At 41.0% G+C, this 16140-nt stretch overlaps 1 protein-coding gene across 2 annotated transcripts in view; it reads left to right on the top strand.

Moving 5' to 3' along the window:
- The window catches only part of PLXNC1 (plexin C1), a 138095-nt gene extending 122068 nt beyond the window's left edge, over positions 1-16027 (top strand). The window contains exons 24-31 of one of the 2 annotated variants that reach the window (XM_041738315.1): positions 3045-3099; positions 5488-5519; positions 5618-5725; positions 6881-7044; positions 8905-9052; positions 11794-11934; positions 12339-12413; positions 13555-16027. In XM_041738315.1, the coding sequence (XP_041594249.1) occupies positions 3045-3099; positions 5488-5519; positions 5618-5725; positions 6881-7044; positions 8905-9052; positions 11794-11934; positions 12339-12413; positions 13555-13659 (828 nt within the window). In that variant the 3' untranslated portion in view covers positions 13660-16027. The other variant, XM_041738317.1, reaches the window with a different exon arrangement.
- The last annotated feature ends 113 nt before the right edge of the window (positions 16028-16140 follow it).

Here is a 16140-nt window from a genome sequence, read left to right as displayed (position 1 = left end):
AGCATATCCAGCTCTTTGTGGGGAGGAATTTTCTAACGATGTGCAAACGTTCTCATAAACTTGGTGTCTGAGTATTGCTAACGGGGTGCCTGCACAGAGTGTTTAATTGCATCAAATACGGAGGAGAATGGAACATTCAACCAGAAAACAATGAATGGCTCAAGGGGAAAGGAGAGGATGGTTTGGTAGTAACAGCAGAACGGCAAAGAAGTCAGTGAGAGTTCCGAATCCATGCTGGAGACGCTTGTCCGGAGGCCCGGTGGCCCAGCCAGCCCCTGCTCAGCTCTGCCCCTCCCTACGAGACGTGGCGAACACTGCAGCTGGGGGCCTCTGGCCCAAGCCTAGCAGCTGGCTGGACGCTGCCTGCTGGACAGCAATGCCGGGGCCGCTGCCGGGGCGGCTCGGCTCCGCGTTCCTTCCTCTGCGGGTGCAGCCTGAAGGAGAGGAGGCTCTAATCCTCTGGTGCTTGCTAAGCAGGTTTGTGCATGCTGATAACCAGTGTGCAGGAGGCCAGAAGAGAAATTCTAGGTTTCTGCATTTTTTCCCCAAAATGGGGAAGGACTAGGTCCAAAGTACTATTAGAATTCAGAACAGACTGAGGACTTTGAGAATGGAGGGAAGAAGCACTTATCTGGCCGTGTTCCAGAACGACAGGGTTATTAATCTGCAGTCCCAGGATGAAGGCAAAGATTTCGGTATCCCTGACCTGCCTCTTCCTCAAGGCCCCTCTGTCTTAAACTTTTGCGGACTAGCCCCTTGGGACAATTTAGTCCTCACAAGAGGGGAGGCCTGCCCTCTGCATCTTAGCATCGAGTCACCTGAAGGGCACTCCTTCCCCTGGTTGGTGGCAGGGGAGGGCTGCACTGGAGGGCCATTTGGCCCAGGGTTCTACAGTCCCATAAGGCCTCAGGTGAGAACTCTTGACTTCATTGACAAAGGAGGGTACGCACGGGCACTGTAGTGGAGTGTCGGTGTGGTAAAAGCATTCGTTTGTCAAATGTGTACATTAAAATATGTGGCCATTTTTTTTTTTTTAGCAGCTCTGTTGAGAGATCATTTATATGCCATAAAGGTCACCTTTTAAAATGTACAATTCAATGGTTTTTGGTGCATTTACAGAGTTGTGCAATCGCCACCACAATCTAATTTTAGAACATTTTCATCACCCCAAAAAGAAACCTTGAATTCATAAGCAGTCACTCCTCACTCTTCCGACCCCTGCTTTGGGCAACTAGTAATCCATTTTCTGTATGTATAAATCTGTCTCTTCTGGACATTTTATATAAATGGGATCGTACAATATGTGGTCTTTTGTGACTGGCTTCTTTCACTTAGCATAATGTTTTTGAGGTTCATGTTGCAACATGTGTCAATACTTTTTATTGTAGGGCAGGTTTTTTGTAGTATATTCATACAATGCAATAATACAAAGTAATTTTAAAAGAAAGTACTGGTGTTGCAACAAGGTGAATAAATACCAAATACCTTATGTTGACCCTAAGAAGCCAGACATCAGAAAAAAAAAAAAAATATATATATATATACATATATATAGTTGACCCTTGAACAATGCAGGTTTGAACTGCACAAGTCACTTACATGCCTTTTTTTTCAACAGAGTACTATAAATGTATCTTCTAATTTTATTTATAATTTTTATATTTTCTCTAGCTTGTCTTATTATAAGAATATAGTATATAATACATCAAACATACAAAATGTGTTAATTGTTCTTGGTAAGGCTTCCTATCAACAGTGGGCTATTGGCAGTTAAGTTTTGGGGGAGTCAAAAGTTATATGGGGAGTTTCAATGGTGCAGGGTGGGGGGCAGTACCGCCAGCCGCCATGTTGTTCAAGAGCCAGCTGTACTATAGGATTCCATTTATATGAAGTTCAAGAGCAGATGGAAGTCGGAATAGTGATTACCTCTGGCTGAGGATGCAGTGGTTATTGACTGGGAAGGGACAATGGGGGTACTCCTGGGAACCTTGAAATATTTTATATCTTGATGTGGGTAGTGTTTACACAGGTATATACATAAATGGACATTCGTTGAGTTGTACCCCTGTGAACGTTAAGTGCTTTCCTGTAAGTTATACTTAGTTTTTATTTAAAAGTATGTGCAATTTTTATTATTTTACAAGCTTCTTTTTAAAAATATATACCTGCCGGATAGAGAACAAATAAGTGTACCACCGGATGTGTGGTCACAATGTGAGCACATCCTGTAACTACTACTCAGGTCAAGAATTAGAACATTATGGGTCCTTCAGAAGCCCCTTCCCGACCCCTCCTAATCACTAACCCCACTCTCTTCTCCAAACATCTAACGTCATAGTTTGACTGTTTTTGTGTTTAGCATTTTTTTAAAGCTTTATGTGCATGGAATCACAAACTATATATTTCTTCGTGTGGCTTCTCTTGCTCAACATTATTGTGAGGTTTACCCATGTGGTGTGTAGACATAATTTGCTCATTTCTGTTGTTTTATATTCTGTTGTATGGACACACCCCAAATTATTTATTCATTGATGATATTTGGTTGTTTCTAGTATAGGGCAATCACAAATAGTTTATCAGGATATGTACTTATTTCTGTTGGGTATATACCTAGGTGTGAAATTGCTCTGTCCTACGACTAGACAACAGTTATGGATACCTGTTTCAGCGTTTCTCAATATAGTAGGAATCTCAAAAAAGCTAGTAGCCCAAGCCTCTCTTGATTTCTGAAAGGCTGGGGAACATCTTAGCACAGCCTCCTCTTCCCTCCTTCCAGGGTTGGCTCATCTCCCATTGGCTCTCCTCGCCCTCCCAGCCTCACTACACCTCACTGCCTCGTTCATCTCCTTCACAGAACTATGAGCTCCTTGAGAGACAGTGTCTTGGTCATCATTATAGCTCCAGCACAGGGCCCACAACATAGACACTCTTGATAAATAATAAGTGAGAGAATGTAAGATCCATCCAGCTATCTACTTCCTGGATGAAGTTGAGAAATACATTAAATTTTGAAGACTCATTTGTTTTTTATCTTTGTTTTTCAGATATCAAATGGATCCACTATAAAAGTCTTTAAGAAGATAGCAAATTTTACTTCAGGTAACCAATATAATGTTAACCTTTTGTGCTCACCCACTTTTATAACGTATCACTTTCTGCCTCTCTCAGATGTATTGTCACAAAGGTGAGATTGAATTGTTGCTATGTAATTCTCTGAAACTGGAGAAAAGCCATTTGGATCTGCTTTTATTCCTAAGGATGTGAGCCTTCTGAGGAGGAGGACAGGAGATGTAAACAGCAGTTGGCCAGGACTGCCCAGCACTAAGGAGGTCTCTGCCTCTTGACAGCCCTAACCTCAGGGAGGAATCTCAGCATTCCTCGCTCCATTCCAGCTCTTCAGTAGGATGATGGCTAATCAGAGAAGAGGGAAGCTTGTAGATAATCACACACATGCTTGCAAGTGCTGAACAAATAAGATAACCCACTTAGAAATCCAAATCTCCTTTGATAGCATCTACAAAATTTCCAGAAAGTGGAGCAAGGCAAAATAAACGGGGAGCTTTTATGGGGAAAGTCTATAGGCCAGGCTCTAAACTCTCTACCACCTCCCTGATAGCCTCGGGACAGGAAAACATTGCGTTGGTGCTTTGAGAAAATCCCTGGATCCTGGCCCAGACTTGTCTCCAGAGAAATTGTACCCCAAACCTCAGCCCTTAGAAAGGTTCTGGGCCTCACCCAACAGGACTTCTTACACGCATAACTGGAAGGGAGGCTTCCTAGATTCAAGACTAAGAGCAGCCTGGTGGGTCCCAAGACCTAGTCAGTGCACATAGGGAATGCACAACCCCAAATTCAATAGAAAGGATAATTACATAGGTTGAAGGACACCTTTTTGGGGGACTCCCTCCCCCCCCCCCAGTCCATCTGGCTGCAGTGAGAGAAGCCACCTTACAGAGGGTGGCTGTCATTCTGGCATAGGGGAATTGATATCCTTGCGTTATAAAAAGTGGAAGGGGAATTGATATCCTTGCGTTATAAAAAGTGGAAGGACTTCAAGGACTGGGCCTGTTGCGAGCCTGCTATTTGGGGATCTTGCATTTGGATCTCCTCATGGGACCTCAAGGCAGTCAGTGCCTCTGCTTCTTCCCTGACCAGTTCAGCTGAGAGCCATCATTTTGATCACTCCCCTGCTAACCCTTCAAACCTCCTGCCCCTGTCCCCCTTTCCTACTCTCTCTCTCTCTCTCATACCCCCAGCCCTGGATGAATCCAACCCCTGGCCATTTTCTGAGCGGACACTCAGGCAGCCGCTAGAGGAGAGGAGAGTTGGAGTCACTGTAAATTCATGGTGCCCAACGTGACCAGGACCCCCAGTGCAGCCTACACACACTGTGCTCTCCAGAATCCTACCTTCCCTCCTTGAAGTTCTGACCCACACAGGTCTATTAGCAGCTGACTTGATCCTCTATTTCAAAGAAAACAGAAATCAAAACTCCCTCAACATCTAGACCAAACCTACCGCCTTACCTGTGTCTGCCTTGGTGCTAACCCTGGCATTCCAGGGTTGTCCTTCCTCCCATCCAAGGCCAGTGTCTCACCTGTGCCTTCGATCCCATCCTTTCCAACCTTGCAAGCATTCTTATACCACAGATAATCTTCTCTCACCTATACCTCCCCATCTACTGCAGTTTTTCCCTTAGTGTTTCAGGGTCTTAGAGTCTCCCCCATTTTTAATACAAAAAAAACCCTAGTGCCTTAATTCCTCTCCCCCTCCCCCCAGTTACCACTCCCTTTACTGCCACATTTCTTTCAGGATTGTCCTTACCCTCTGCCACTCTCACACTTGCTCTGCAAGCTCCAACTTGCCCTTCTTTCACATCCCAGGCAGGGTTGCGTTCTTTCTGCCTTAGGGTCTTTGCACCCATTTCCCTTCTTCCATTTGCCTAATTCCAGCCATTCGTTTAGGTTCAGCCCCGACATTCCTTTCTCTGAGAAACCCCCCAGAATAGGACAGACCCTCCTTACTTTCTCAGCATAGACTTCTTCATAAACTGTATCACAATTGTAAATAATTGTATAATTAGTAGTAGGAAATCTCTCCTTGCCTAGGATGTAAATTCCGTTGGAGGGATACTAGGTCTGTCTCAATCACTGCCTTTCACCAGGAGCCCCTGGCACTCAGTAGGTGCCCCAGGTAGATCTCTTAATAAGGCTTGAACCTCTCCTACCCCACCCCCAGCAAGGGGACCATTCAGCCTGTTTTAATACTTCCAGAAATAGGGAACCTGTTCCTAACTCCAGGTTCTGGCCCATTCTCTCTTCACATTGTTGAGATCTTAAGATGCAGCAGGGTGAAAAAAATGTAGCTATGAAGAGCTCAAGTAACCTTTTCTGTTTATAGCACAAATAGGGCATTTTATGACAAGGCCAATTAGCCCGTGGTTGTTTTTTTAATAGACTGCTTTCTCTCCCCTTCTCTGGTGTTCAGATGTGGAATACTCAGAAGACCACTGCCATTTGGTGAGTTCAGTCTTTCTTGTGCTTGCCACTAAACCCGGATGCCTTCTGTAGCATGAACGGTCTCCTTGGGTAACGCTTCTACTCTGTCTTCCCGTTAGATTTTACCAGATTCAGAAGCATTCCAAGATGTACAAGGAAAGAGACATCGAGGGAAGCACAAGTTCAAAGTAAAAGAAATGTATCTGACAAAGCTGCTGTCGACCAAGGTACACTTACTGTTCTGGGAGTGCTTTTACGGCTACCTTGGGGGTGTATGATGTGTTTGACTTAATTTCCACTGAAGTGTGAAAATGTTACAAATCCCTTGTGCCTTCTAGCAAAGCAAAATGAAAGTTTAAATTGTAAACACTTCCTACCCTCTTCTTTTTTTTATAAACTGCGAAGATAACAGCACTTTACAAATTTTGACTGTCGTATCTTCAATCAGGGATTTAATATTGTTCCCAGTCCTTTTACCCACCATTTCACTATTGTTATTTTTTAGGTTGATGGCATAATTATTCTTTTTTGTTTACTTGTTGTTAAAGATGAGCAATAAAACTCCTTCTCTGAATTACGAATAAATGAAGGGCGAGGTCAGTGACTATAAACCTTTTCAATCTTTTTTCATTTTAAAGTTAAGAATTCTGTTCACCTATATAAGTGTCAGATGTGAAAGCTGGTGGAATACCAAGTCAGAAGCAAATTTTACTTTATCTGGCTTTTAGTGGGATTAACAGAAGTCTGTGGTGATCCGCTTCCCCCCCACCCCAAATGACTAGTACTATAAATGCTATTATCTACACCTGGCCCTGGTCTCCTGATGGGGCATGCTTCTTCAGATTATAGCAAAGGGTATGTTTAGAGCTCGGTAGATGACAACCAGAGCCTCTTGATTTTCTCATCTGTCCCACAGAGCTCTGCCTATTTGGCTTTTGTAAAAACGCTCAAATGCTTTGGAAAAAGTACACAATAAACACCTGTTGATAGAAGTATATGCAACGAAAAAATTCTGGGAACTGAGCAACATTTTTTCCAGGTTGAACATAATAAAAGCTAAACATTCGTGGCTTCTTGGTTTATGTATGCAGTCCTACAACTGACATTTCAACTGCTAGAGATATTTCTAAGATATCCTCTCTGTTGACGAAACAATGTTATCAGCAAGAAGCTGATGAACCAAATCTAAACCTGGGCATAGATTTTCAGGACTCTTGTCCCATTCTGTGAGTGTTGGCCTAATTTTACATATTTTCTCTTAAAGTTGTTTTTTTTCTGTTTTGTACATCATCTTCTCTGAACTGGGATTTCATTTTTCCGTTGTATTCAAAACTTTTTTTTTTTTTTTAAATCTCCCAAGTCTGATATTCTCTATCTTTCAGGTGGCAATTCATTCTGTGCTTGAAAAACTTTTTAGAAGCATTTGGAGTTTACCCAACAGCAGAGCCCCATTTGCTATAAAATACTTTTTTGACTTTTTGGATGCCCAGGCTGAAAACAAAAAAATCACAGATCCTGATGTCGTACATATTTGGAAAACAAACAGGTGGGAACAAACAGTAGGTGATTACTGTTTTCAAGAATCTGGGACAGAATCTTAACTAAAAGGAGGGCACAGTAGTCACAGAAGGATTCATTATCCCTAGATCAGAATGTTTTGGCTTGGTAAGCTATCATGTCAAAGCAGATTCTTCCTCTGTAACTATTTTTAAACAAGAAACAAAACCCTTCCTACTCCGAGGTCCTTTTCTTTAGAATAAACTTTATCTTTAATGCATGAAAAAGACCTTATAAGGAATGTTAAATTTAGCTTGACCAAAAGATGAGAAATTAGTATTTTGTGATTTTATTATACACTTTTCCATTAGAGAATACTTACTTTGCAGTTACCAAGCTGTTTATATTCTGATTCTACATAGACATTTGTTTTTATTTGATCAAGTGCAGTACTTAGATACCATGAGAATTTGCCAAAGCCTGTGTTTTGTTTTGTTTTCTAACATTTTACCTTAAACTGAGGCAAGGCATCCAGATCTAAACTTCTCAGTAAACAAACAGAGCTCCTTATCTCTATTTGAAATACTTTGTGCATGAGCTATGAATAAAACTCAGTGCTAAGTGTAATAGAAGTTTTCAACGCAGTCTCCAGCCCTCCCAAGCACCGAGGGTGTGCAGGCTGTTTTAATAAATACTAAAATCTGTAGTTCCCAGAGCTCTAGGCCTCATCTTCTCCCATTTAATCCAGGTCTGTCCCACCTATCTACACTGGCTCATTCCCATCCTGTGTTCTAGCCTCTTATTCCCAGGTCCTGCTACTCCCACACCAAGCTTGGGTGCTTCAAGCTCCCATTTCACTGTGAAGATTGTGGCACCTGAGCAGGGACAGTAGTCAGGACGGTGGAGCTCTGGAGAGGCCCAGCAGCCTTATGATGGAGCTAATTTGCTAGGCCAGAGTTGAGAAGGAGACAACGGACTCTGAATGATTGATTCCCAGGTTCATATTCAAATACTCATTTGAGTACCTACTATGTGCCTAGCACTGTTAGGTGCTAGAGATATAGCAATGAATGGAATAGACAAAAATTTGTGTTCTTAGGGCTTGCATTTTAATGGCACTAGGTAAATTATAGTATATTAGAAGTTTAGTACAGCAGACAAGGTGGGAAGGGATAGAAAGTAACAGAATAGAGTGGTCAGAGATGATACTTGAGTCAGGTCTTGAAAGAGGAGAGGGCATAAACCATGAAACTATCTGAGGACGGTTTCTGGAAGATGGACAGCAAAAGCAAAAGTCCGGAACTACAAGCTTGCTGGTATGCATGAAGAATGATGAAGTGCCCAATAGTGGAGTTGGAAGGAATAAGGTGAAGAGTAGCAGATGAGGGTCGTGGCCCAGACCATGCAGGGACTGTCACCCGAGGCGGATGGAGAGCACAGAGGGTTTTGAGCAGAGAGACATGATCTGACCCCATGTTAGGAAGATCGCTGGTAGTTGTGGGAGAATGAACTGTGGGGTTCTAGGGGCTAATAACCCAGCTGAGAGACAACGGTGGCTTAGGCCAGGGTGTGGCACTTAGAGGGGGTGAGAAGAGGAAGTTCTGGAGACACAATCAAACGTTTTCATGGGTGACCACCGTCTAATACAATCCAGAACCATTTGGAGAAAATTCTTGTCAGTGGCCACTTTTGCATTTCTCCTGTTCTAGTCTTGCCTTTCAGTAGCGCTTGTCAGTTTAACCCTTTCGTGTTCTGAGCGATGCTGCCATCTGTCGCTTGGTATGTTTGGCAAAGCTGATGTGCGTACTTCAGTAACAAGGGCAAAAACACCCGTTTACAAACTGCGATAAACAGAGCATCCGCCTCCTACGGAGGGCTGTATCTGAAAGGAGATTTCTCTTTGGAACAGCCTTCCTCTTCGCTTCTGGGTAAACATCCTGAAGAACCCTCAGTTTGTCTTTGACATTAAGAAGACACCACACATAGACGGCTGTTTATCTGTGATTGCCCAGGCATTCATGGACGCATTTTCTCTCACAGAGCAGCAACTTGGGAAGGTAAGTCCTAGCTTTAGTGTTGCTTATGTGTACTCCTGTGAGTCTCAAGCTTTTTTTCTTGTAAACATCCAAACAATAAACAACTGTCTAAACCATGGAAGATAAAAAGAAACAGTCATTGGTAGTCACTGAAAATTTGCTTTTCTTTAAAAGCTACCGAATTTTTCAACTAGTTTACATATATTTAAAAAAAGATTATCTCCATCCTACTGAGGAACTCTGCCTATGAATACTTTTACCACAAAGTATAAATTTTGTTTACTAGAAAAGCATTCTTCAGACACTATTGAAACTATTGAAATTTGCTTAGCTAACTTAATCGCATCTGAATACAGGTGATCCTTGAATAATGGGGGGTGATGGGTACCAATCCTTCATGTAGTTGAAATTACCCTGCAACTTGTGGCTTCCCCAAGTTGTTAATAGCCTACTGGAAGCTTTACTGCTAATATAAACAGTTAATTAACACATATTTTGTATATGTTATAGGTATTATATACTGCATTCTTACCATAAAGCCAGAGAAAACAGTAAGGAAACTGTACGAGAAAACATATTTACTGTACTGTATCGAAGAAACACCATGTAGAGTAAGAGCAGACCCACAGAGTTCAAAACCATGCTGCTCAAGGGTCAGCTGTACACCTAAGAGTCTATTTCAATATAACAAATTGCTTATGGGGAAGAAAATCTTGCCTGAGATTTCTACCACCACCAGCTCGTCAATTCATAATCAAAATATCGATATTGTTTTTCTTTTGGCTTTCTTTGCTGAGCAAAAGCCCCAGGAAATCAAAGAAAGATAAAAATACAGAGCCAAATATGAAAGGGATGTTTTGGTCTTATTCAAGCATAAACTGAGCAATATCTGTACCTCTCTTAATGCTGAGCAGTGTGCCTTTGGTATAAGGATTGAGAGTGCCTGGAATGAAATGCAGTTGACGTTTCACAGGTGCCTCAGCCTCCTAGTCTGAATCTATACTGTCACCACTATTTCTGCAAAACAAACCTGTCTGTACTTTTGTCTTTCTAGCATCCCCTTTGTCTCTCAAGGTAAACTCCTTTGGTCACTATTTCTCATTCTGTCCTATCCGTTGGTCCCCTCCCCACTGGGACACCTGCCTCAGAACTGGTCTCCTGGCCCCAGCTGTCTCATCCCCCCATCTTTTCCTTTTCACTGTGTCTCAGGTCTCCTCTTAAGAATTGTAAATACTTCCCATTACCTACCAGGTAAAATCTTTACAGTGCCACATGGCCCTTCCTGATTGGGTGTCAAGTCTCTTTTCTGGCAAACTCCATATGCTTTCTATGTTACAGCTTTTACTTTTCCGAAACTTAGCATGAACTTGTTTTTGTATCCCTTTCTGTCTCATTACCCCTGTGTCTAGTGAAACTTACTCATTCATTCGCTGTGCAAACATGTGTACCAGAAACTGTAGGAGACTGTGATCAGTCTAAATATACCTACTCTGTGACCATTCCTGACACATTGCCCACACCCATTCTTCATTTGACCAATTCAATGAAAGACTAAAATGCTGCTTCATTCACAGTTAGAAAAAAAAAAAAAGGCGGCTGTTAACTCATTAAGTGAAATATACCAAGAACACAGTAATCATCACAAGAACCACATAAGGTGGTTATTACCCTTATTTTATAGATGAGGAAATTGATGTTCTGAGAGGTTAAAGTCTTGGTTAAGATCCCACAAAGTGATTAGGATCCCTGATTTGTCCAACTCCACTGTGCTTTTCTTTATACCTTGCTACTAATTACTAGTATCATAGTAAGCACTCTGTTAAGGTTTGTTTCCCCAACTAGATTATAAGCTGCTTAAAGGCAGGTACTAGTCTTCTTTATCTTTTTACATTCAACATTTGCCAGTCTAAATAAATTTTTATCGAATGCACGATCACATGATTTAGGAGTTCTACTTGATAAGTACAAAAAAATCTCAGTAATACCTCAGTGCAGGCATCCTTCACAGTGATGCAGCCACTAATACGGCTATTCGTGCCCTCAATACATTTAAAAAGGTACTGGGACATTAGACCTATTTTTAACTCGCCCATCTTACCTGAGTAGGAGAGTTTTTTAATATTTTTGAAAAATGACTTTGAAAAATAAAATCTTGATTGTTAATATGATCACTATTCTAATTACATAAAAACATTCAAGCTGACAGGGAACTTTTGCAAAATCAGACATCAGAGCCCCCAATACTAACGACCGTGTACTTCCTTGTGGACAGTGAAAGATCTTTATAATCTAATGAAAGGGACAAGCAGAAGAATCCACCACTGCCAATTACTTACCACTTTCATGGTTATATAAAGGGCTCAATCAGACCTACAATCAAGTCTTTCATAAATGCCAAAATTCACTGGTGGGTGAGGATGAGAGCAAATGTTTTAATTCAGGCTTTTTACAACCATTAGTAATGAACTATGATTGAAATAAGTTCCATTGTTACAGTAACTCAAAATCATGCAAAAATAATAATTTTAGTTCTTTTCTGAGAGGAAGGCAGAATATATTAGCATTTAATCCGCCTAAAAAGAACACTGACTCACCAGAACTATCTAGATAGCAGTCAGTCATTCAGTCAACGTTTATGAAGGCCCATTGCATGACCAAGCCTTGTTACTAGGAGGTAATCATGGCGGACGTTCAGCTACACTGGTACTGTTACAAATTCCCCATGGTTTTTTACTCTTGGCCATGGCTGCTCTTTTTTTCAGGAAGCACCAACTAATAAACTTCTCTATGCCAAGGATATCCCAACCTACAAAGAGGAAGTAAAATCTTATTACAAAGCAATCAGGGATTTGCCTCCATTGTCATCTTCGGAAATGGAAGAATTCTTAACTCAGGAATCTAAGGTATTGCTAGAAAGTAGAAATAAGAGGGGCGAGGCACCTGGGTGGCTCAGCTTCTGCCTTTGGCTCAGGGCGTGATTCCGGGGTCCTGGGATCAAGTCCCACATCTGGCGCTTTGTAGGGAGCCTGCTTCTCCCTCTGCCGCTGTGTCTCTCATGAATAAAATCTTTTTTAAAAAGGGGGGAGGCTCCTGGGTGATGCAGTCAGTTCAGCTTCTCTTGGATTTTGGCTCAGATCTTGATCTCAAGGGTCCTGCAATCAGGCTCTGTGTGAGGTGTGGGGGCTGCTTAAGATTCTCTCTCTCCCCTCCCAAAATAAATGGCACAAGTAAGATAATATTGGGTTACTTAAAAAAAAAAAAAAAGTCACTTGAGAATCCTCTCAACAAGACTTTCTTTTTTTTTAAGAAACATGAAAATGAATTTAATGAAGAAGTGGCCTTGACAGAAATCTACAAATACATCGTAAAATATTTTGATGAGGTAAGATTTTAAATAACATTTAAAAAAATTGATGTGAATCAGTCACCAGGATTTGGTTATAAAGCATTCTATAGGTCTCAGGACAGCTCTGGCATCCCTAAAGGCCAGAAAGGGAAGCCAGGAAGCCTGTGTGAGATGGGGGATCCTGGCACCAAGCCAGACCCTGCATGTGGCTGCCCCTCTTATAGTTTTATCATGCTGCCCACCTTTGGACCAGCCGGAATTTACGTTTGAGTTAACGGGGTCTGTAGCCACACTGACTCAAGATAACTTTGAAGAGTAAGTAGTGGCCCTATTAAATAGGGCCAGCTTATGCTTGATTGTAACCTGCTGAAGTGAAAGCTAAGCTTGTTAAATTGCCTAGATACTGTGTTCAATAGATCTATGAAAGTATAACATATTTCTAACTTTAAGCAACTATTTCAATAAACCATTCTCCTTTATGATTAATTCTCCTTAATCTGGATTTTTTTCTTTGGGGATTCACACAGACACAGTCATCAGATGCGCTGTTTCCAAATATATGTTAATTCCCCCTTCCCTGATTCCCCCCCACTCAGTCATGCTGGGACAGGCTATCCATGTCAATGGTGAGAATAGCTCACCAATTCCATTTGCTACTTGAAGATCAAGTGAAGCGCTAAGGTAGGGTAGAGGCAATGAGTTCCTTAAACATGATAAGCATCCCTCTTTCCAGGGGCCAGGGGTTAGATGGGAAGCACTGGGGAGGGGAGGGGAGGGAAATGAAGAACGCTGACCAGGATGTCCCTGCCTGCTGCATTTAAGAAGAAATACTTGCATGCATGTTGGCTGCCCAGAATGCTTGCTGTGCTTGGAATGGCTGTGACATAATGCATAAAACAGGGTCTTGGAAGTCTGGCCCCATATTTGTAAGCAAATAGTTGGTATTTCTTGCTAGCTTCTATTTTAAGCCAAAGTGTTGTTGATCCTGTGATAATGACTTAGCAAAAACAACTTGCAAAGTGAGTATGTAAATTATCGAAGAAAATGTTGGCATCTGTTTCATACAGATTTTTACCACTCACGGCATCAGGAATGCAAAAAAAAAAAAAAAAAAAAATCCCAGAATTGTAATGCTAAAAACCACAATATCTAAAATAACTGTTCTAATTGTCAACAGATTCTAAATAAACTAGAAAGAGAACGAGGGCTGGAAGAAGCTCAGAAACAACTCTTGCATGTAAAAGTCTTATTTGATGAAAAGAAGAAATGCAAATGGATGTAAGCACTCTGGGGACTGGCTTAATCTGGCAAAATTCTTCAGACGACTTGGGAGAAAATGGCTGCTTGAGCTACTCTGTGTCGTTAATTTTTAAAGTTTGCACATAGGTTCCACTTTGAGCACTGTCTTTTAGAGACCAAGGCACATGCACAGCTTTTAGAAAGCAAACCAACCACTGTGCCTGTGCCTATACTGTGGGAACCTTTCTGTAAATAGAGTCGAAGTGGTTGTTGCAAACAGCCTCCTTGTTTACAGAGAATACAGGGCCAGTAAGCAAGTGTCAGTATTGTTAACTACAGTCTCCACTTACTTAAGCACAATGATAAAGAGGTTTTGTTTGAAAACTGCAGTTATGTAGCACTTATGGCTACACTGCACCTCTGCAGAAAAGGGGACACTGCCAGTGATCAAAAGAAAATGTGAAATGAGTCATTTGGAAACAAGGTGGGGATGTTAGGGCAACCTCGAGGATTTGCAGCATTCAAACTTTCCCCAGTAGTTCTTGGAAAAGCTGACCACAGAATTTGGTAGTGTGTACACTTAGCATTTGTGAGTGTGTGTGTGTGTTTTTAAACCAAAAACTGACAGTGTTGCAACATTGTTGAAAGGGCTCGTGTTTTTCAGTGGTCACCATCTGCACTCCATCCAGCTCACCTCCATTTCACTTAAGGAGCTCTAAAGCAAGGAGAGTGAGGAGGCTTTATTTAAATGCAACAGCATTTTACCCATTGTGTCCTGATGTGTGTTCCTTTTTTTCATTTTTTTCATACTAAATGTATTTGCTAGTGGACATGTTGGCTATTGTAAAAAAAAAAAAAGTCAGTTTATTTCTGTCTAAAAACTTTGATCAGAGCTACCCTGTAGAAGAGTAACTCCCTCCCCTAAATCCTACATTTCTATACTTCGTGTCTCCTTGCTTTAGATTTCTGGTGAACCCTGTGGTTATAAATACTGTGTGTGATTTAAAAAAAAAAAGATACATTTTACATTTCATGAAATTGCTGTTCACACTGGAGTATTATATATGAATATATATATTTGAGGCCCAAGGCCTGAAAAATATTAGTATACAACTTGGTATCTTAGTCTATGTACTTTTTGAAAGTATTCCTCACAAGAGAAAGGATTCAAAATACCCATTTTATTCATGCCTTTCTTTTTAAAGAATTCCCTATCCAGTTATACTATAGTCTTTTTATTGCTGATTTTTTATTCCTGAATTTTTGCTGCTCATGACCAATTTTAATACCACTGTGTTTTCCTTCTATTACAAGTAAAAAAAAAATGTAATTGGCAACTCTCAACTTTCCTTGTGGCACCTTTTAATCTGGGATTTGGAGCACCAAGGATAAGACAATTTTTCAAGTAGCAAATAAAACACTGATCATAAAGTCATTTACCAACACTGTACAGGATTATCAGCAGTTGAAGGTGAATTTGACTTCGAAAATGAAATTCTTTTTGCTCCTCAATATCTGGCAGAGTAAGAGGTGATACCTCAATAAAATGATCAAACAAGCAGTTACTACCCAGATAGGCACCTTCCCAATCCTGTCACTTTTGACCATTGTCTGTCCAATGGACACACCTCAAAAATACTACCAAATAGGTTACTTACAAGTATAAAGGTGAGAGGTCTGGTCCCCATTGAAGGCTTCTACAGTCTTGATGTGAAGGCATTCATAAGAGAGTAACAGGAGGACAGTTGAGAGCCAAGGGTAGGAGAGTTGCCCAAAAGACTTCCCTTCTTTAGGGTACAGAAATGCTAAGAAAAGGATCAGCTACAGCTTTATCTAAGTATTCAGTAAATGCTACATGAGGGTGTCCCTGTCCAGCTCTCTGGCACGAGTCCCATGGGGAGCCTTACCTCCTCTTCCAGGGACGATGCTGCTGGGAACTTTGGGCAAGTCACTTACCTCTTCGTGCCTCAATTTCTGTATAATATTTCTAACCTACCTCACTGAGGTGGTGTGAAGATTCACTAATGTATGTAGCGTGTTTGTCAATCCTCCAGTGAAAAGCACTATCTAGATCACATTTTGGATCACATTAGCCAAATGCAGTACATGGCCAAATTAGATGTGTGCTGAAGACAATCAGTCACTGGGTCTATATTAAACAGCAACCAGAGAAACAAATGGCAAACAACTTCTATTTTCAAGTTTCTTTGCATATTTTTTTGGTGCAAACAATTCATTTATAAACTTTTTTTCCTAACACTAGTGTCTACAGCAGCATTTAAAAATTAATTCTGTTACCTTTTCTGTATTAGGGATTTAAAGTCTATTTCTTATTGTATACCTGATTGAAGCTGTACTTGGAGATGAATGTTTTAAATGTCTATATCCAAAAATAAACATTTTGATGTAAATATGGACTGCTCGTCTTTTTTCCCCCCCTTCCAATGTTCTAGTTATAATAGTTATAATAGATTTTTTTATTCTAAGTAGCTCTGTGGAAATTCTCTAGGTGCCAGTGCATATA

This window comes from Vulpes lagopus, chromosome 23, assembly GCF_018345385.1.
Source record: "Vulpes lagopus strain Blue_001 chromosome 23, ASM1834538v1, whole genome shotgun sequence".
Lineage (NCBI taxonomy): Eukaryota > Metazoa > Chordata > Mammalia > Carnivora > Canidae > Vulpes > Vulpes lagopus.
This window is presented reverse-complemented; position numbering and strand designations above follow the sequence as displayed.